Below are 20,930 nucleotides of genomic sequence, written 5' to 3'. Positions count from 1 at the left end.
TTATCATCATCAATTTATTATTTGTACCCTGTCCATCTGGCTGAGTTTCCCCAGCCACTCTGGGCAGCTCACAATAGAATATTTGAAACATGACAAGACATCAAACATTAAAAACTTCCCTAAACAGGGCTGCCTTCAGATGTTTTCTAAAAGTCAGGTACTGTAGTTGTTTATTTCCTTGACATCTGATGGGAGGGTGTTTGCTCCACATATTCACAACAGCATTACCAGTAGGAGGTGGAATTGTAAACACTATAATATCAAAACAAAATTTAAAAATTCCTTCCAGTAGCACCTTAGAGACCAACTAAGTTTGTCATAGGTATGAGCTTTCGTGTGCATGCACACTTCTTCTGATACACTGAAACAGAAGTCACCAGACCCTTATATATAGTGAGAGGGTGGGGAGGGGTGTTACTCAGAAGGGTGGTGGGAATGAGTGATTGTCTGATAGGTGTGGTAAACCTGTTGACTGTTAACGATTGCAATTGGTATTAAGGTGTTACTGGAATGAATTTAAAAATTTGCAATCCCCCGAGCAACAAAAAAACCACCCCTATTTCTATGAGCCACTTTCACCTCCGCACGGGCATGTGTGCATATGGGGAAGGGGAAGCGCCTATCGACACTAAGTAGCGACCCTTCGCCTAAATATATACTGTATCTCTCTAGAAATACAATGCGGCATCTCTGTGGCAGGAGGGCCGGGCTAGAGAAGCCGGAAGTAGCCTCCCGGAAGTGGCTCCTGTTCCGTATCTGCCGCCGACCGTCGCTGGCAGGTCTGTGCAGCCCAGCCAGGACAGCCGGCCCGCGCCCCCAACCCCAGGTGAGTCCGAGGCTTCGAAGGCGGCCTAGGAGCCCCGCGAGCCGTGGCTCCTGCTTTGCTGCTGCCCCGCGAGCCTTTCTACCCCACCCGCCCCGAACTCTTCGCCGCTTCTCTCGCAGTCCTGGGGGCGGGAGGCGTCGGCGCAGCAGCCCGCCTCTGACCGGCTCACGAAGGCTCCGGGCTCAGCTGCCGGGGAGGGAGGCAGGACTGTTGTTGTTGCTTATTTGCTTACTAAATTTGTATGCCGCCATTCCCTCGAAGATCCCAAGGCTGTTCATAACAGCAAAATGCATAATAAAACCCTCCAGGAGTGGACGCCCGCCACCTACCACCCAGCGGTGGCAGCCTATGGTTAGGGTGAGGGGAGCAGTAAGAGGACAAGGCAAACCTTGCAGCCGGACCAGATCAAGGAACCGCCTAGTCCAGGACCTTTTTCTCACGGTCCTTCAGTGCCCATCAGACGTCCAGAGGTGGATTTAGAGGAGCTCAAGTTGCTCAGTAGCACTGGGCGTGGAGCCTCAAGGGCACCTGCAGCAGATGCCACAACAGTGATGTACTGTAGAATGAAAGACGAGAGGTGGGGGTGGGCGCAGAATTTTGGCAGCACACAGGGTACCCCTGTTGGACCATCACCCTTGATCGTTGGCCATGCGGGCTGCAGGGAGTTGGGAATCCAGCAGCACCTGGAAGGCATCATGTTGACTAGCCTTGCTCCAAGCTGTTGTCCTAATTGGAGTGCTGTCATTCAAAGGAGCCACATCAGCACACCCTCTGCTCACCAGAAATGATTTTTCTCCAGCTCTGCAGATATCATGACAATAATCATGTGTTTATTAGAAGGATCTTATAAGATCTCAGCAGTGAGAGAGCCAGAGTGGTGTAGTGATGAGATAGTTGGACCAGGCCAGGTTCAAATCCTCACTTGGCTTTGAAGCTCCTTGGCCAGTTACTCTCTGACAGGCTCACCACGGAGCAGCCTGCTGGATCAGGCCAATGGCCCATCTAGTCCTGCATCCTTTTTTCAAAGTGCCCAACTAGATACCTGCCAAGAATATGCAAGCAGTACATGAGTGCAACAGGACCTCTCTCCTCCTCTGGTTTCCAACAACTGGTATGTGGGGGGAAAGCATAGCCTCCATCATGGCTAGTAGTCAGTGGTCACTACCTTCACCATGAATTTGTCTGATTCTGTTATAAATCCATCCAAGTTGGTGGCCATCACTATCTCCTGTTGCAGCGAATGCCATAGGTTAACTTAACTGTAGCCCAGCATCATGTTCAGGATTGTGGTAGGAGATCCGTGTGTGATTTCCTGGCATTGGAACAAGGGGCAGTGAGTAGTTGCCCAAGGCTTGCCTGTTGTCTTGCTAGCAGTGGTAGGACTTGAATGCCATATCGAGTTTTCTTTCTAATCCTCAACACCAATTTAAATACTCCCTGTATTCAACCTGATGTTCTCCAGGTGTTTTGGAATATAACTCACAGTTTAAGCCTAAATTCACAGTTTAAGCCTAAATTCATTCCAGTAGCACCTTAGAGACCAAGTTTGTTATTGGTATGAGCTTTCGTGTGCATGCACACTTCTTCAGATACCAGTTTAAGCCTGTGCTGCTGTATGATTCTGGGCCTGATGGAAGCATTAGCTATGCTGGTTGGGACTGATGGGAATTGTAGTCCAAAATATCCCAGGTTGATCTGGGTGCCTTCAGTTGGAGGATCAGTCTGGACTTCAGTGCAAAAAGACTTTAGAAAGACGATTGTGTAATCTCTGTAGCAGAGGCACCAAGAGTAGTGTGTATAGAATGCTCATCTAGTGAATGAGAGGTACAGCACAAGTTGAGTGTCACAGTTTAGTATAAAAAGCCCACATGCACACATTACCTGAGGCAAAGCTATTTGGAAAGGTTGCTTATTATCAGCAGCTGAAAAAGGGAGGCTGGTTGGAAGTCACAGCTCCTAGCATTCCAGCATTAAAAAATGAAGGGTAGCATCATCCGTTTTTGTGCCTGCAGCAAGCTGACTACACCAGGTGGAACTATACTTAAAGGCTGCCTTTCTATCCAAGGCAGTGAACAAAAAGTACATTATTATAATAAAACATTAAAAGTACAAAAAATCCCCAATATATTAAAATATAATTTAGTCCGTATAAAAGCTATTTCCTGACCTGCAGCAATATGATTGGGGGGGGGGGGGTTCTAGTAGCGAAAGGGAGGTTTCCTACTAAAGTTAATTTAGCATTTCCTTATAATTTGGTCTCTTAAACAACTTCTTGTATCCAGTTCCTGCTTCTGAAGACACAACTGGTAGTGGAAATGCTTGTTGATATGCTTTTTATAATTAATACCTGAGGCACTGACCTTAAGGCTTATTGGATTATAGTTATAAGATGTGTTTTCACCAGCATTCTTCAGTTACACAAGTATTAGAGCTTAAGTTTATATGACAGTCCATGTCCCCATATATCTTCCAGAGATTTCTGTTAGAGGGTTTATCTGGATACAAATGATCTCAGTGCCGGTCATATCAATTCTCTCTAGAGACTGACCCCCTATGCCTGACCACGCAGATGTCAGCCTGCCCCCAGAGGACCGGGTCAGGGGTCTTATCCAAATGGGCAGCAGTGTGGAGGTGAATGAAGATGTCCCACCTCGGAGGTACTATCGTTCTGGACTCGAGATCATCCGGATGGCAACTATCTATTCTGAAGAAGGCAACATTGAACGTGCCTTTATATTGTACAACAAGTACATCACGTAAGAAATTTGCATTGCTCAGTAAAAACAGAAGAATCTCTGTTCTGATAAGCCTGTTAAGTACCTTTGTATTGTAAACCTGCTGGGCCAGATGGAGCTTAGATTCTTGCTCAGTTACTTATTGTGACTCAGGTGTGCCAGTACTGGCTTCTTCCCTCACCTAAGTTTTTAATCAGCAAGAAGAAGATGACTTTGTCTCATCCCAACCCTGAGCCTAAGGGTTTATCTAAGCAACCTGTCAAATCAACCCTCGACTGCATTTTAATCTTTGTGGATAGTTCTGTAAATCTTGATTCAAAGATGAGGCAAGTGTCCAGCCTGGTAATGGATGTGCATTCAGTGCTCATAGGTAGAACATCTGCTTTGCATGCAGAAGGTCCCAGGTTCAACCCCTGGGTTCTCCAGGTATTATTGTTGTTGTTGTTGTTGTTTTGTTGTTATTAATTGAATTTATATACCACCCTATACCCAGAGGTAGTGATGGGAATGTTGCCTGTCTGAAAGCCTGGATAGATGCCACCAGTCAGTGTTGACAATACTGAGCTAGCTGGATCAACAGGCTGGCCTATGGGATGTATCAAAAGTTAGTCCTACTTGGAGTAAACCAATTGAAAATGAAATACATGACTAACTTAGGTTCATTCATTTCAGTGGTCTACTCTGAGTAGGCCCAAGTGTCCTTTACCAGCTTTGTCTGGTTCTCCAGCTGCAACCATTGGACATTGGACAAGAATTGCCTGACCAACGTAGTCCATATATTTGTAACCTCAAGACTAGATTACTGTAAAGTTCTCTACTGGAGCTGTCCTTGGGTTTGGTTTGGAAGCTCCAGCTGGTGCAGAATGCAGGGGCCAGACTGCTGGTGGGGGCATTGGACCAAAAACATGGGACACCTTTGTTAAACCCATTGTCGTAAAAAGACTGGCAGTGATCTACCCAAAGTTGTTGAACATTTTTTAGGAAGCCAAAGTTGTGGAGCTTTCTAGGAAAGGCAAAGTTGTTGAGCTTCTTTTAGTAAGACAAAGTTGTGGAGCTCTTTTTTAGCAAGCCAAAGTTTGTTTGTTTGTTGCTTTTTTTCTTCTTCTTTGTAAGGAGATCACGGGGGGAGGGGGGATATCTAACAGGAACCCCCTGATCTACTGGTAGATTGCGATCTACCTGTTGGACATGCCTGTTATATTTTATTGCTGTAAACCACTTTAATGCAGTTTCTTTTATGTCATAGCAATATAGAAATATTTTTATAAACAAAATAAAATATGGTACAAGCACAGTGGGGATGGGGAAGATAAACGAACATGTCACTGTTGTAATGTCTTGGGCATGAAAAGCACCATGTTTTGCTCATCACTCCCAATAGTCATTAATACAACAGCTGTGGGGGGTTGGGGCTGTGTGAATGCTGTAAAAATTACTTCTGTGGGTGGGGAGAGGGACCTTATTGATTCTATTATAAGAGGATGAAAAGTCAAATGAGTTTCTTTTAACCCAGAAAAGTAGTTTTTGTAATTATCAGCAAGCAGGCTCAAGGGAGGTCTCTACGCCAGGCATCCCCAAACTCGGCCTTCCAGATGTTTTGGGACTACAACTCCCATCATCCCTGGCTAACAGGACCATTGGTCAGGGATGATGGGAATTGTAGTCCCAAAACATCTGGAGGGCCGAGTTTGGGAATGCCTGCTCTACGCTGTAGCACTGACTGCCAAACTAACAAAAACTAACTTGCCTGGATTGTTGAGTATCAAAGGATCTGCCAGGTTTGTGTGTTTAATTTATTAATTTATATCCCTCCTTTCTCCCAAACTGGGATTCAAGGGAGCTTGCAACATTTGAAAACAACATTGTAAAATACCAATGTTATAGAAACAAACAAGTTGAAAACAGTAATTAAAAAACTCTCACTGAGAGAACTGAGATTACAGGGAACCAGGCAAAGGGCCTTCTCAGTACTTGCTCCTGCCCTGTGAAACACCCTCCTTTCAGATGCCAAGGAAATAAACAACCATCTGACTTTTAGAAGACATCTGAAGGCAGCCTTGTTCAGGGAAGTTTTTAAGGTTTGATGTCGTATTGTGTTTTAATTTGTTGGAAGCTGCCCTGAGTGGCCGGGGACATATAAATAACAAACTATCACCACCACCACCATCAGAGCACATTTAGAACCGGCAATTAAAGTGCAACTTGCCCTGACTGTAATTGTCTGCACCTTAAGTTTTTAAAGGCCTGTCTGAATAGGAAGGTCTTAGCCTGCTGGTGGATGGATAGCAAAGAGGGAACCAATCTAATCTCTCCTGGGAGGGAATTCCACAAATTGGATGCAGCCACAGGAAAGGCTGTCTCACCAACCGACCTCCTTAAGTTGATGGGACCGAGAGAAGGTGCTCACTCAAGAATCTTAGGGAGAGACAATCTTTCAGATAGCCTGGGCACAAGCCATAACCAACGCTTTGAATTGTGCTCAGAAACAGACTGTTAGCCAATGAAGTTAGCTGTCTGTAACTGGCCTCAAACAGCTGTCTGCATGGCCACATATATTGACATGTAGCTTCAGTTCCTCGTTCAATTCAGCTTATTTCTTACTAGGCCAAAAGAATCCTCCTCCATTCCTCCCCTGGGAAAGAGGACCTTCATTTTCACTTGCTGGCATTCACTGATTATTGAGCCGTGAGGTTCACATTTCCCCTTCAGTGTTTGAATGAAAAGCTGCTAGCTGGCTTAGAGTTGCAGTTTAAGGTTACCCAATCAAAGGCCTGTTTTTTATTGTTAAGATGCCACATATCTTCTAAGTTTGCTTTGAGAGATCTGGGAGTCAAAGCAGGGTGGAGGAGTGGGAATCTTCATACTCCTAGGAGACAATATCAAATTTCTAGTGAGCTGTGCTGTTGGGGTTTTTCCAGTAACATTAAAAGTTGCTTTACAGTTCAGCCAGTTTTTTAGTAGTACCTCAAAATCCTCCCTCAGGATCCGGATTCCACAAGAGCAGCCTTCCTTGTAGCCAAGAAGGGATATTGGCACTCTTCATAGGTGGTGATGTCATGCATATCGCAGGAACCTCCCATGCAGTTACACGCTTTCACAACCTTTACATTCATTCAGTTCCCAAGCAAAATGCCCTTTCTTTCTTGTCTTGGATGTGTTTGGCTGCCTTCCTCCAGAGTCCAGTATATTGCATTGAGCTCCTCCACCCCACCCCACCCCCTTTAGTGCTGTGGGCTAGTTTGTGGCCTCTGGGCGTTTACTCAGAAGTAAGTCCCACCAAGTTTGTTAGGGCTTACTTCCAAGTAAGTGTTCATAGGGCTGCAGCTTTAGGGTTTCAGGTGCTGTTGAAATCCTTTAATATGCTGAAAATCATCTTCACAGTTTGTTTCAAAACTTCTCTAAGCGAATGTTAAATTCTTGGTAGTTCCAAAAATGGGAGTAGGGGGCTGGTATGCGCAGCCTTCTCTCCTTTCCAATTGCTGTGGCTGCCACCATTACCCAGGCATCTTCTGTGCACAATTTTCCTGCTCCAGCCCCATTACATTCAGTACATTTTTTCCTGATTAGCATCACCTTCAGCCTTGCTTAACCTTCCATGCTTCCTCTTTTATGGGCATTTCTGGGAAGAGAAACTGGCCAAGGGACCTGCTAAGTGTAAAACTTGGTGGATCCCTTCCAGCTCTGCTCCCTCTTGGCAGCCACGTAAGCCTCCTTTAACTAAACAAATCCTCAAACTGTGATTCTGCCATTGCAGTAACAAATGCAGGAACAGTGAGGAAACTGTGTGGATTGCAGTATAAATGGTGTTTCTGTTTTGTCAGGCCTCGTACCGGGCTGTCCTTACTGTGAGGGAACTCGTCTTGAAGGACTAAGCATAGCTTAGCCTAAATTATCCATTTTTGGAGGGTTGCTCAGTAATCAACCTGATCCCACCAGGGATGCTCAGACTTTTGAATGAAGTTGGCACAGCCATGGCCAAGTGCTTCATAGGTGCAGAGCAAATTTGCTTAGATGATGGGAGGTTGTACTGTAATGGGGAGGTACTGAGAGGCAAATGTGCTTCCCAAAGGGTCCTCTCCAGAAGGCAAATGCAGTAGCAAGACAATAAAACTGAGGTAAACCTAGAAACATTTTTGTTTACTGTGTTTTCTTTAGAATTTGGAGGGGTTGGATAAAGTTGTTTGGAGACTGAACTCCTGGTTGACCAATCCTGGCCTAAATCAGCATCAGAATGAAAGTACATTTAAGTTGCTAAAATAAGATTGCAGCTGAAAACTGAATTGTCCATTATCTGCAGGAGCTTGAACCATTTCCATTTATGCAAACTTGTGCCTGAAGTAGGCTTGAGCTTTGCTTTGATGCTACTTGGCAGGCCAGTTTTTCCCTTGAACAAATAATCCCCATGGTCTTTGCTTGTGTGGAGGAACAGACTATCCAGATTTGCAAATTATAGTCTGCTCCAGTACCTGACTGGTGACCATTTCCATTAGAAGAAGGAAGTGACAGAAAGCTCAGCTTTTGCCCAGGGACTGTTTTGTATGCAGAGAGCCAAATTTCTCTTGGGGAGCAAGATCCTGTGACCCAAAGCTCTAGATGTTATATTTTGAGTCTGTTTGTGATGCAGTTTCCTATGGAGTGCCTCTGCTGGAAAAGGGATGTCTTTAGTTTGTGGTGGAGAGCAGGATTGTGTCTTGGAATTCTGCTGTAGAAAATGTAAACTGAAATTCTGATCTAGAGTCCCCCCGTGATCAGGGTATGTAGGCCTGATCTTAGCCACACAGGATTATTGTAACAGAATAAAAAAAATCATTCCAGTAGCACCTTAAGACCACACCTATCAGCCAATCACCCATTCCCACCACCCTTCTGAGTAATACCCCTCCCCACCCTCTCACTATATATAAGGGTCTGGTGACTTCTGTTTCAGTGTATCTGAAGAAGTGTGCATGCACACGAAAGCTCATACTAATGACAAACTTAGTTGGTCTCCAAGGTGTTACTGGAAGGAATTTTTTTATTTTGTTTCGACTACAGCAGACCAACACAGCTACCTACCTGTAACTAGGATTATTGTATTGGGCCTAGAAATGCTGTAACATCCCAAGTTTGATCATGGTTCTCCTTCCTACATCTCAGCTGCCTGTTCTCACTTGCTTTGTCCTCTCTATTCCCAGGCTCTTCATAGAGAAGCTCCCGAAGCATCGCGATTACAAAACTGCTATCATTCCTGAGAAGAGAGACACAGTAAAAGTGAGTGGCCACACTGGTCGTAATGGGGAACATCTGTTGTAAGATTTTCCTAGAGAAACGCTGCTGCACTTCCCAGGTACTGGCAGTGAGGAAGAAGCTGTTAGTCTATCACAAGCATATATAGAAACTATTTTGCAATGAATTATGTTGCAAAATGCAGGCGTGCAGGCACCCGAGAGAGAGAGAGAGAGAGAGAGAGAGAGAGCGCTAGCGTTAAGAAGTGTGTCACCCTTCCTTGTAAGTTTCTGTGCTGATTCCCTCTCCTTGCTGTGCTCTTGCACAGCTCTGATTTATTTTAGTGGGGCTTGCCTAGGGAAACATCTTGGCAGACTGTCCCAGGCCCCTCTAATAATGGTTCATATTGTCACACTGCTACTGATAGCAGCTTCAGTTTGAGTTCTAAATAACTTGATTTTCATCCTTACTTTCTCTCCACCCAGAAACTAAAAGAAATTGCATTTCCTAGAGCTGAAGAGCTGAAAAAGGAGCTTTTAGAAAGATACAACAAAGAATATGCAGCGTACAATGTACAAAAAGTGAGTAACAGGAGGAGAAATGCATGAGCTCCAAATTGTGCCTCTGAAGACCACAGCTTGCAGGGAATGATGATTGTTTGGGGTCTGTTTGTGTTTGGTCCTGGTCAAACAATGAAGCTGACATGCTATCCCAGCACTGTACCCCAGCCAGGGGTGGACAAAGGCATTCCGGCACCTAGGACGGCACCATGGGCGTGCACCTGGGGGCGGGGCATCGCCACGCAGCACGCATGTGTGGTGTCCCCGTGCAAGACACGTGCATCATACGTGCATGACACATCCACCATACACAGCGGCTCCGCACATGCGTGCTACACAGCGGAGCCGCTGGCTAACCGCCTGAGTGCCGTATAGGGATGCTGCTGCCCAGGATCCTCCGCTCGCGGAGCCGTGAGCGGAGGATCCCAGCACTAGAGCCTGCAGCTTGCTTGCTCACCGGCTTGGTGCGCGCTTTGCTTGTTCCAGGGTGAGGGGCGGGCCAGAGCACGTCCGCCCCAGCAGGAAGAAGCAAAGCGCGCTCTGAGCAAGTGAGCGAGCAGTCAGCCGCCAAGCGAGGCTTTTACTGGGCAGCTGCTCGCTCGCGGGGAGAGTGGAACCTGGGGCACCCCGCCCCCATCACACACCCCTTGCTACGCCCCTGACCCCAGCTACCCTTGGTCTCTCTCCCTATTCCAGCAACTGGTATTCAGGGGGGGAAATCTCTAATACTTCCATCTTCATCCAGAGTAGCTATGGAGGTTCCACTCTGGTATCTTGAGGTCAATAATGGACTGGATGGGGGGGGAACAAATTTGAAGTTAGCATAAATGAGATAGTCTTGCTTATAGAAGTTTAGCCTGTTGTCAATGGGAGTAACACACCCCATGAAATCTCAGATTATAGCCTGAGCGTTCTCCTGAATCCAGCCTTGAGCCTGGATGCTCAAGTGATGGCCACAGCAAGGAATGCCTTTCCCCAGTTTAGGTTGGTACACCAGATGTGCCTGTGCCCAGAAAATGCTGGTTTGGCCCTGGTGACGCATGCCTTAATTACACCTGGATTATAGTGATGTGCTTTTCCATGGGGTGGCCTTTGAAGAATTGTCCATAAACTTCAGCTGGTCCAGAATGCAGCAGCCAGATTTCTTTTTAAATCTGCTTTTGCCTGTGAGACCCAAGGACTGCAATGGGCTGCCTGTGTTGCAACTTTTCTCACCTGGTTCCCTTGTCTGATGTTCCTGATGCAGAAGAAGCAAGAGGAAGAGTTTGCCCGCAGCCTGGCTCTGCAGCAGCAGCTGGAGGAGGAGAGGCAGAGGGTAGCCAGGATGAAGCAGCAGCAGGCCGAGCAGGAGCAATTCAGTGCATTCGAGCAAATGATCCGGCGCCAGGAACTGGAGAAGGAGCGCCTGAAAATCGAGCAGCAGTTTGGGAAGCCAACCCCCAACACCTCGGATTGCCCCTTGGTACCTGGCGTGCTCAAGCCCTTGAGCCCCAGTGGAGGAGGAGGGCTGCCCAAACCCCCCACTGTGGACAGGTCTCTGAAACCTGGAGCTTTGGGAATCCCAGAAACCAGTGAGTATGCCTTGACCCACCTTGTTTGGCTATTGGGTGACAGATCTTCTTCCCTTCCACATCAAAACATGAACAAACCCCTCACCTACAATGTGAGAATGTTCTAAAACTAAATTACACCACTTTTGTACCACTTAAAACCCTGCTTGTGACGACCCAGATTTCTGTATTGTAGAGTGTTGACTAGATGAGTGTTTCCCAACCTTGTGCCTCCAGCTATTTTCGGACTACAATTCCCATCATTCCTGACCACTGGTCTTGCTAGCTAGGGATGATGGGAATTGTAGTCTCAAAACATCTGGAGGCACAAGGTTGGGAAACACTGGACTAGATGACCCTTTGGGTTCCTTCCAACTCTACAATTCTGATTCTAGGATCTGGTATGTTCTCTGCAGAAGACACAGATCCCTCTGCTACTATTTTGCCATCTGAAGCTGAGCCACCTCACAAGCCTGTCTTATTTCCTGCCCTGCCCTCATGCTCTAGAGTGACCATAGGTGTGCATGCACGCGGGGCTGTGGGAGCCAGCCCCCCAAATTTTCACTGAGGGGGCCGCCCCCCTCTATTCTGCAGCATGATGGGCTCTGTTGGGCTCTCCCACAGCTGTGACTAGGCCCCATCGGGCCTTTGAAGGGGCACAACGGGCGCTGTCAAGCCTCCTCCCACTGTTGGGTGGAACCCAGCGCAACTGAGTGGCCAGTTGCAGGGGCAGGATGTGACAAGACAGCTGTTCTCCAAGGACCCAACAAGTTTGTGGGCTTCAGTGGTTGATTGGAGAAACCGGGGTTCTAACTTAATCCTTGAATATTAGCCCACCTTTCATTCTCACCGCCCCTAAATTTTCCTCCACCTGCTCACTGAAAATATTACCTGTTCTTTCAGAAGGCAGTCCTAAAATAAAGAGAATCCTGCAACATAGATACATTTTTGCAGTGGAACGATGGTCATGCGTTCTGTTAGTCGGTCCCTCCCTGTGGAATGTAAGGGGTGACACACATATTGGAAAGGGCTTTTGGACCTTATGCAGCACACCTGAGCTTTTTATTTCCAGATGTGCATCCACTTACCAGCAGTAACTTTGGGCTACCTCTTAATTCTGTTTGAAATAACCACTGGCCCTTTTAAAAAATGCTGGTCTCAAAACAATCTTCCTGCGGCCTATTTTTCCAAACAACAGATCATGTAGTAAATCTGTGTCTGGACCATTCAGTTCAGACTGCAGGCATTGACTCATACGTTTGAATGCTTCCCTTCCTCCCTCCCTCCCTCACACACACACACTCATAGTGAACTAGCAGTTCAGGGTAAAAGCTTAGCCTAGAACCAGGCCTGATATACGCCTGTGAAATGGCACATCAAAATCTCCTCTCCTCTCCTCTCTGCAGATACTACTATGGAAGGACTTCGCCATGTGACTGTCCCCAGAGAACTCTGTCATAAATTCCTCCAGTTGGCGGATGCAAACACTGCAAGGGGTGTAGAGACATGTGGAATCCTTTGTGGGAAGCTGGTAAGGTGATGTCTGGGATAATCACATGTCAATATTTGGTAGTCCCCTGTTTCAAGACTCTCAAATTGCTGATTTGATTACTTGGAAATATTATATTACTTGGAGATTATTAATATTAACTTGCTTTGCATCACTTAAAGAACATGGGTGCATATATCAAAGCTGTTGCACATATGTAAAACTGGTTGTGCTGATGTGAAGTCATGGAACGTTCATGAACACTCTTTCTTGCAAAAACTCACCCTGAGAAGATACAAGTTGCAATAAGTCAGCTTTGTTGAGGGGCGTCTTTTGGAGGAGACCTTGTATAAGAGTTAGAGCAGGGGTCGGCAAATTTTTTTAGCTGCTGGTTGGTCCACTGTCCCTCAGATCTTGTGGCGGGCTGGAGAAGCAGCATGGGGCTGGGGGCTGGAAGAAGAGGCGAGGGGGGGCCAGCCACTGCGCTTATGTTCCCAGGGGCGTGATCCGTAGCGCATTTCATCTCAGTGGGCTTGAGCAGTTCTTCAGGCGCTGAACAAGCGGCCTTGAAACGATTGTGGCTTACTTGCAAGTAAGCGTGTCTTTAGGGCTCTTGGTGTACGTGCATCCAACGGCAGGGCAGGGTGTGGCTATGCGCTGAGACGCAGCATCTCCTAGCGGCACAGGTGGAAGCTGGCGGGGAAGGGAAAGCGGACTTCCAGAGGTGGCAAGGCGGGAGGAGCCGGAGCTGGCGGTGGGCGCTGCCTTGCCTTCCTTTGGACGGGAGGAAGAGGCCGAGTGGCGGCGGCTCTGCCAATCAGATGCCACGCCTGGTTTACCTCAGCATGGCGCGGGGACGTCTCTGCCAATCAAACGCCGCTGAGGTAAACTGAGGCGTGGCGTCTGATTGGCAGAGCCGCCGCCGCTTGGCCTCTTCCTCCTCTCGCCATCACTGGGAGTCTCAGCTTCGTGGTGGGTTCTGGCTTTGTAGTGCAGGCCGGATTTACAACCTATGTGGGCCTGATCCGGTCCATGGGCCTTAGTGTGCCGACCCCTGAGTTAGAGACAAGAGATGGTGTGTGCTGTCAGCAGGAGTGGTGGAGAAGCAGCAAGACTGAGTGGGCAGCAGGGCTAAGAGGTAAAAGACAGCCCAGAGGCAGTGGTGGTGATGTTCAAATATTTCACCAGTGGCAGGAGCCTATAATACCACCCTAGACTGATGCTGCCCTGGATATTGGATTGTACAGCTTATAGTTTCACACCTTCGAAGGTTATGGTGGCTTCAATGTGTTTTGGTAAAATGATAAATGAATCTTTTTTAAAAAAAATGATGTACTGCAACCTTTGCTTTAGTTTGTAATGCATTAGGACCACTTCTTTCAATTTTTTAAAATGAAGCTCTTAAATATATTTGCAACATCCAACACTTGAGGGTGTTTTTTTTTCTCAGCTTGACTTTTATATTTTTACACTATAGCCAGAAAGCCAATTTTACCCATTTTTCTTTACCTTCAGCCTCCCTTAAACTTCTCTAGGTGGGAGATTAATCAATCTAGGCAGATTTTGCCCTTTTAATCTATCTAAAAATGTTTCAATGTTCTCTGATTATGGTATGACATGTTGCTGTCTTTTTATACCGGATATTTCTAAATTTTATTTTATCTATTTGATTTATCTACTCTCCTTCATAGGAGGTTTTTTAAACAGGGGTTGGGTGTCCATCTGTTAGTGATTCTTTAGCTGGATTACAAGGGGTTGGATCGGATGGCCCTTGTAGTCACTTCCAATTCCATGATTCTATTCCATGACATGTTATATCATTGATCGTGGGTTGCTCATGTTATGGGAACGCCGTGTATAAATGCTGGTGTCGATCAGTTAGCCACATCTCAGTCAGTTTCTGCAGCCCCAGCAGGGCCCACAAGTGGTGCCTGCCTTGAGCTACCCTTCAGATGCATTTTTGCATCAGCAGCTGCATCCAGGTGCTGCACAGTGCCCCAAACAGAGCATGGGAAGTATTCTGAAGAATTGTGCATGTACACGAAAGCTCACACCAATGACAAACTTAGTTGGTCTCTAAGGTGCTACTGGAAGGAATTTTTTTTATTTTGTTTTGACTATGCCAGACCAACATGGCTACCCACCTGTAACTAGAGCATGGGAAGTTAATGTCCCAGGGGTGGGAGATGTGTCTGAGAGCTGCCATTTTAATTTACCATGGAACACCACTATCTTGGAAGCACTGCGGGGAATTTGAATGGGCACTCCTCCAGAGTATGTCTGCTGCCCACTGCCTCAGTCCCTACTGGAGTGTTGGCGGGTGAGGGGCATACCTGTGGGGGCTGTGCCATGGGCTCCCTCCTACCTAGATCCCTGCTAAGAGAAAGGGAATAAAAATATGGGTGATAGAGGAGGCAGGGAATTGGAGGGAAATCCTTACACAGCAAGAGGAGCGTGGCATTTTTATCAGAAGGGGAGGTACAGCCTAGTTCATAGAACTGTGGCGTTGGAAGGAACCCCAAGGGTCATCTAATTCTGTCCATTGCAGTGCAGGTGAGGCTGGTAGGATCGGCAAGAGGGCATTGAAAAATCAGACCAGGAAGTGAGCAGTAATTGGAGGAGGAGGAGGAGGAGGAGGAGGAGGAGGAGGAGGAGGAGGAGGAGGAGGAGGAGGAGGAGGAGGAGGAGGAGGGAAAGCTGAAATTCCCTAAAACATCCAAGCTGTCCAGGTCTCTCATGTCTCTGAAGCTGGAAGTGTGTTGTTGAGCCATTCCATTCGTAAGCCATTATGTTTATGTCACAGGGGCTGTGTGGTGTTTGAATGGAAGCACTGTTGGCTGTTGCTAATTCCTCTTCCTTGCCCCCTTGCCCTTCTTTTTTGTCTTGCAGATGAAGAACGAATTCACAATAACCCATGTCATCATCCCCAAGCAGCACGGGGGCCCTGACTATTGCAACACTGAGAACGAGGAGGAGCTCTTCCTGATCCAGGATCAGTACAGCCTTATCACTCTGGGATGGATCCATGTAAGCCTTTGCTCAAGGCCTTCCAGGTGCAAAAGCCTGTCTGTGGGTGTACTTGTTACGGGCTGAGTCTTTGCCAGGTTCTTGTGCTTTCCCCGCAAAGCGATTGGCTGCTGCCCGCTGTAGAGCAGAAGACAAATTCAGAGATTTGTGGAAGGTCCCAAAGCAACCTGCTGCTGGGGGGTGCAAAACCCTAGTGTGCTCCTCTTGTGCAGTAGAACTTCTCAGTGAATTGTGACTATACTTGTATGCCTGTGTATGGTGGGGAGGGGGGTGGAATTACCAAGTGGATTTTCTTTGGTGCTTATCACACCCAGGGCCAGCTGTAGCACTGGGCAGAGTGAGGCAGCTGCTTCAGGCAGCTAATTTGGAGTGTCATGAAAGGGCAGCAAACTGTTGTTGTTGAATTGCTCTGTGTGGGTGGGTGGGGGGTTCTTGTGGGATTTTCTGCCTCCAGTTCCAAAATATCTTGACATAGTGGGGACAATTATTTGCGGCCTCAGGCAGCAAAATGTCTTTGGTTGGCCCTGACCACACCCTCGCACCCATCCGCTGAATCTGTCTGATCCCAGGGCTACCATCCTTGACTATGCTCTTAGTCAGCTCCCATTCATTTCAGTGGAGCTTACGTAGGAAAACTTCTTTGCAGATTGAGCTCTGTGTCCTAGTCTTGGTGCAGGACGACATTTCAATTTACTTATCGAGCATCCAAATATTTGGGGTCAGCAGTGGGTCAGCCCTGGACCTGCTTATTCTCTGCTTCTCCCAGTCTGGCCTTAGATTGCTGGGGAGGGGGTGGGGAAGGGGATCACTCTGATAAAGAGCTATGAAGGGTCGTATTGATGTTTCCTTAGAGAAGCAGGAGCTTGATTTTAATTTTTCCCTCCTTATTTAGACACATCCTACCCAAACAGCTTTCCTTTCCAGTGTAGATCTACATACGCACTGCTCCTATCAGATGATGCTGCCGGAGTCTATAGCTATTGTTTGTTCACCAAAATACCAGGAGTAAGTGTTCAATTTATTTGTATTGCAGACTAAATACATGTGCTACCGTATGTTCATTCCATTGGGCACCGAATTCTAACACAGGTTTGGTGCTTAGGCCAAGAAGAGAGGGCAGGTGAGGCCTAGGAGGAATGTAGAAGGGAATTTTAAAATAATATTAACCAGGCCTTTTTTTCAGCCAGAACTCACAGGAACTTAGCTCCGGCCCCTCTCAGGTGGGTGCCATTGCTATTCTAAGAGAACAAGGGAGAAGTTAATGGAGAGCTCTGGCACCTCTTTTTCTAGAAAAATAGCTCTGATAATAACCATAAGAAATGTAGATAACCCAGGCTGGACTTCAATAGAGTTTAAAAGATTGTGGAAAATTGGGACAATTTGCCGGGGGGGGGGAATTAAGGGTGCAAGGAGGAGCTAGATTCTACTAAGGGGGTTATGCACATTTAACAGATGAATTTGCATCCTTGTGCTTCCATCCAGAACATACGTTCCTCACCCCACCTTGGAGATTGTGTTAATAATAAGCGGTTCTAGGATTTCTTTCTAAATAATTAAATAAGACTCATTGACTGCTAGTCATAGTAACATAGAAATCAAAAGAGGCACCAGGTCTTTGAGTACCGCTCCTGGGAATCACAGATGGGGGGAATGCTGCTCTTGGGCTCCTCCTCCTGCCCGTGATCACTGAGATCTGGTGTCCTCATGTATCTCATATTTATGACAATACCATCCTTCAGTATCTTCTCACCTTCCAACATTCTTCACCAGACAGAGATGAAATCTCCTTTACTGTCTTTGCCAAACCAGCGCCTCCCATTGCCTAACCCTCCTGCCCATTTACTCCTCCGTGACAACCAATGCTGTTATGCAGCCATTTCATCACAATTTTCTCTTAAATACTTAGCTATCAGATAAGAATTTCCAAACTTCTTCTGGGATTTCCATCTGCAGATCTCTCTCCCGTTTTCCTGTATCTATGTGATTTGCCTTCCAATTTTTATGAATTAGTAGGGCTCTTATTGGGACCCAGGTGGCGCTGTGGTTAAACCACTGAGCCTAGGGCTTGCTGATCAGAAGGTCGGCGGTTCGAATCCCTGTGACGGGGTGAGCTCCCGTTGCTCGGTCCCAGCTCCTGCCAACCTAGCAGTTTGAAAGCACGTCAAAATGCAAGTAGATAAATAGGAACCGCTACAGCGGGAAGGTAAACAGCGTTTCCATGTGCTGCTCTGGTTCTCTCAGAAGCAGCTTTGTCATGCTGGCCACATGACCTGGAAGCTGTACGCCGGCTCCCTCGGCCAATAATGCGAGATGAGCGCGCAACCCCAGAGTCGGTCACGACTGGACCTAATGGTCAGGGGTCCCTTTACCTTTAGGGCTCTTCTTATGCTATGTTCTTTTCATGACTTTCTGATGACTGTCTGGTGGTGGTGGTGGGGGTGTTTGTGGTGTTATATGCACTTATTAGTCACTTCTTCTTTTACAAAACGTAACTCAATAGTACAAAAATTAAAATCAGAATGGAGATAACCCTAAAAACACATTCATACATATAAAAGGCATGTCTGGTTCATCCCATCCACTGGAAGAGACCACAGATACCGAAAATATTCTATGTATACTATTTATTTTAGTGTAGTTCAGTTCGGTTTAGTTTATTAAATTTATACCTCACTTGATTGTTTAAAAAACAAACAAAAAACCACCCTTAAAAATGTACAAAAAACATGTAGGAAACCCAGAAGTGCTAATGATTTGAGCTTTAAATAAATATGTTACAAAAAACTTGTCTACCTAAAACCTGCTATCAGTTTTGAGGCCTACAAGTGATTTTATTTACAATCTTTCTAGGACTGGGTTCTTTAAATTGACAGACCATGGCATGGAAGAGATCTCTTCCTGTAGGCAAAAAGGGTTCCATCCACATAGCAAAGATCCCCCACTCTTTACAGTAAGTATATCCAAAGTGCATTGGCCTGGTTCCTGCTGATTCCCCCAAATCCTACCTGTACTGCAATGGCATGCTGACAGGAAAGCCTTTATCCAATTTCTGTTTTGATGCCTGCTAGGATCAGAGAATGTCTCCTCTTTCTCTCCCCACTATTTGAGATTCTTTCTCTGTGTAGTGCTGAAAACTGCCAGTGAAGCAGGACGGTGTGGCTTTCTCTCCAGCTTAAAAATAACAGAATTTATAGTGGAGTCCTGATGCCTGTTTAGGAGTTAGTCCTGTTGAATTTAAGGGGGCTTACTCAAAGTTTTGATGCGGGTGGCACTGTGGTCTAAATCACAGAGCCTAGGACTTGCCGGTCAGAAGGTCGGCAGTTCGAATCCCCGTGATGGGGTGAGCTCCCATTGCTTGGTCCCAGCTCCTGCCAACCTAGCAGCTCGAAAGCACGTCAAAGTTCAAGTAGGTAAATAGATACCACTCCAACGGGAAGGTAAACGGCGTTTCCGTGTGCTGCTCTGGTTCGCCAGAAGCTGCTTAGTCATGCTGGCCACATGACCCAGAAGCTGTATGCCGGCTCCCTCAGCCAATAATGGCAGATGAGCGCCACAACCCCAGAGTCGTCTGCGACTGGACCTAACAGTCAGGGGTCCCTTTACCTTTACTCAAAGGTTAGGATTGCAGCCAGGAAAAAGAAATTCCAGGGGGTGCTGGAGCTTTTGACTGCAGAAGATATTCTCAGCACAAACTCTTGCAACAAATGAGAGCTTCTGAAGTGCTTTACTCTCCCAGGGCTAGCCCTTGCTCCCATTCCTATTCAGGGAATCTGGGATGGAGCCCTGAGGCAGAGGCAGCTGGGAGTTGGGTGTGTAATGGGAACCCAGATCAGCTGGGTGGGGAGCACATTGTTCCTAAACCTCTCACTGAAGGGGAAATCTGCCGGTGACGTTGAGGTACTTGGAATACTCTAAGACTGCCATGCACCATGTACAATTAGTATCACTTTCTGCCTGTACATTGTGTTGAATTTAGTCACCCCACCTGCTCTTGACTGCTGTGGCCTTCATTTTCTTTCCTTTTTCCCTTTCAGACCTGCAGTCACGTGACTATCCTGGGGCAGGAAGTGATGGTACTGGACCTTCGATAAAGCAAATGCCTTCATGCCTTTTGCAGCCATTAGCTGTCCTCTACGTTAATTTATGATGACTAATAATACCCCCTCTACGCAGCAATTTCCAAGGCTCTCCCTGTAACACCACAAGAGCTTCACATTCTTTCTGATCTCATGCAGTTATTAAATTAGGGAGGAGAGAGGAAGTTAGGAGATATCACTAAACTTAATTCAAGTAGTATTCGGCTGCTCACTGATCCTCTTCAGGCTTTACTCTGCTGAACCTTAATCAAAAAATCAAGCAAATTAATAACCTACGGTATAAAAATCTGTTTGCGATATGCTGAGCGCATAGATTCATCTGTTTCCTCCCTTTCAAGCTGCAAACATAGAATTTTCTCCAAAGCTCATAAACACCGATGGAAGGCTTTGGTGGATTCCCCAAGTGCTGTGCCAACAGCTCAACTTCTTTTGAGCAACAACAAAATGATGTTTACGTTGGAAGGAAATGAGCATATGCAGGAAGATTGTGTTTTTTGTTGTCAGGAATTCTTCAAAAGATAAATAAATCACAAGTTCTTCCAGGCTTCCGTTTCAGGGAGAGAGTTATAGGAAAAGAGAATCCAAAGGAAGGGATTCCATAAACAGCCTCTTGGTTCCATTCTTGGCATGGTTTGCCAAAGGATGGATCTGCACTTGATTTGTGCTATGAACTTTCAGTTCCAGCAAGTGCCGATATGCACTGAATCATCTAACTCAAGTTGGACAACCCCTTAAGTAATGCTTTAAGGCCTAGACCAGCAACTTATAGGCCTAGACAGGGTTAGTTCGATGTAGAGATTTAAAAATGGGTTTACTGTTGGAAAAATGACTCTGGTACCTGTACCCTGTCCTCGTATCACATTGCAATGAAGGGCAGGTTTAAAATATTTTAAATAATAAATACACCTATAAAAAGAACATAAGTGTGATGTCGCTTCTCTCTTTCTCAAGCAGGTGTAGCCAATGTATGTTCCAGATGTTCCATGACTAAACTCTCATCCACCCCAGTCAGCATTTGCCCAATAGCCAGGGATGATGGGAGCTGTAGTCCAGCAACATCCCAAAGGCCACAGGTTCCCTATCCCTACCCTGCAGGTTGTGTTTCGTCACCCCGCCTTGTCACTTGATTGCAGGTGCTTCTTCCAGTCTGTAAACTGAGAACAGATCAGTGGGTGAGAAGCATCATTTACAACTCTCTGGCATGGAATGCTTACTGGGAGCGGAGGGGAAACTGGGGAACTGACTGCTGGCTGGGAGGGGGAATAGAATGGAGAAGATGGGAAGGGAGGAAGAGACACAAAGATAAGAAGCAGACAGAGAAGACCCATCTCCTTGTCTGCATAGGCCGTGCCCTGGTTCACATTGAAAAGCCATCTACAAGACTCCCAGGTACAGAAGTGAGTGCTACCTGAAGAAGAAGAAAAATCAATGGAGAATTTCA

The 20,930-nt window shown here is 46.5% G+C and overlaps 1 protein-coding gene across 1 annotated transcript; it reads left to right on the top strand.

The window, feature by feature from the left end:
- Positions 1–761: 761 nt before the first annotated feature.
- On the top strand, positions 762–20,412 carry STAMBP (STAM binding protein). The gene is made up of 10 exons (XM_035120357.3): positions 762–826; positions 3,367–3,582; positions 8,736–8,811; positions 9,252–9,347; positions 10,573–10,897; positions 12,283–12,407; positions 15,255–15,392; positions 16,285–16,397; positions 18,243–18,342; positions 19,427–20,412. Exons 2-10 carry the CDS (start codon positions 3,380–3,382, stop codon positions 19,481–19,483), a joined length of 1,233 nt encoding a protein of 410 aa, XP_034976248.3. The 5' UTR covers positions 762–826; positions 3,367–3,379; the 3' UTR covers positions 19,484–20,412.
- The last annotated feature ends 518 nt before the right edge of the window (positions 20,413–20,930 follow it).

This window comes from Zootoca vivipara, chromosome 6 (genome assembly GCF_965207765.1).
Source record: "Zootoca vivipara chromosome 6, rZooViv2.hap1.1, whole genome shotgun sequence".
Classification (NCBI taxonomy): domain Eukaryota; kingdom Metazoa; phylum Chordata; class Lepidosauria; order Squamata; family Lacertidae; genus Zootoca; species Zootoca vivipara.
This window is presented reverse-complemented; position numbering and strand designations above follow the sequence as displayed.

Coding starts and splice junctions, on each gene's coding strand:
- STAMBP (XM_035120357.3), top strand. CDS start 3,380: ATGCCTGACCACGCAGATGTCAGCCTGCCCCCAGAGGACCGGGTCAGG. Junction 9,348..10,572: donor CAGCGTACAATGTACAAAAA/GTGAGTAACAGG, acceptor TTCCTGATGCAG/AAGAAGCAAGAGGAAGAGTT. Junction 18,343..19,426: donor AAGATCCCCCACTCTTTACA/GTAAGTATATCC, acceptor TTTCCCTTTCAG/ACCTGCAGTCACGTGACTAT.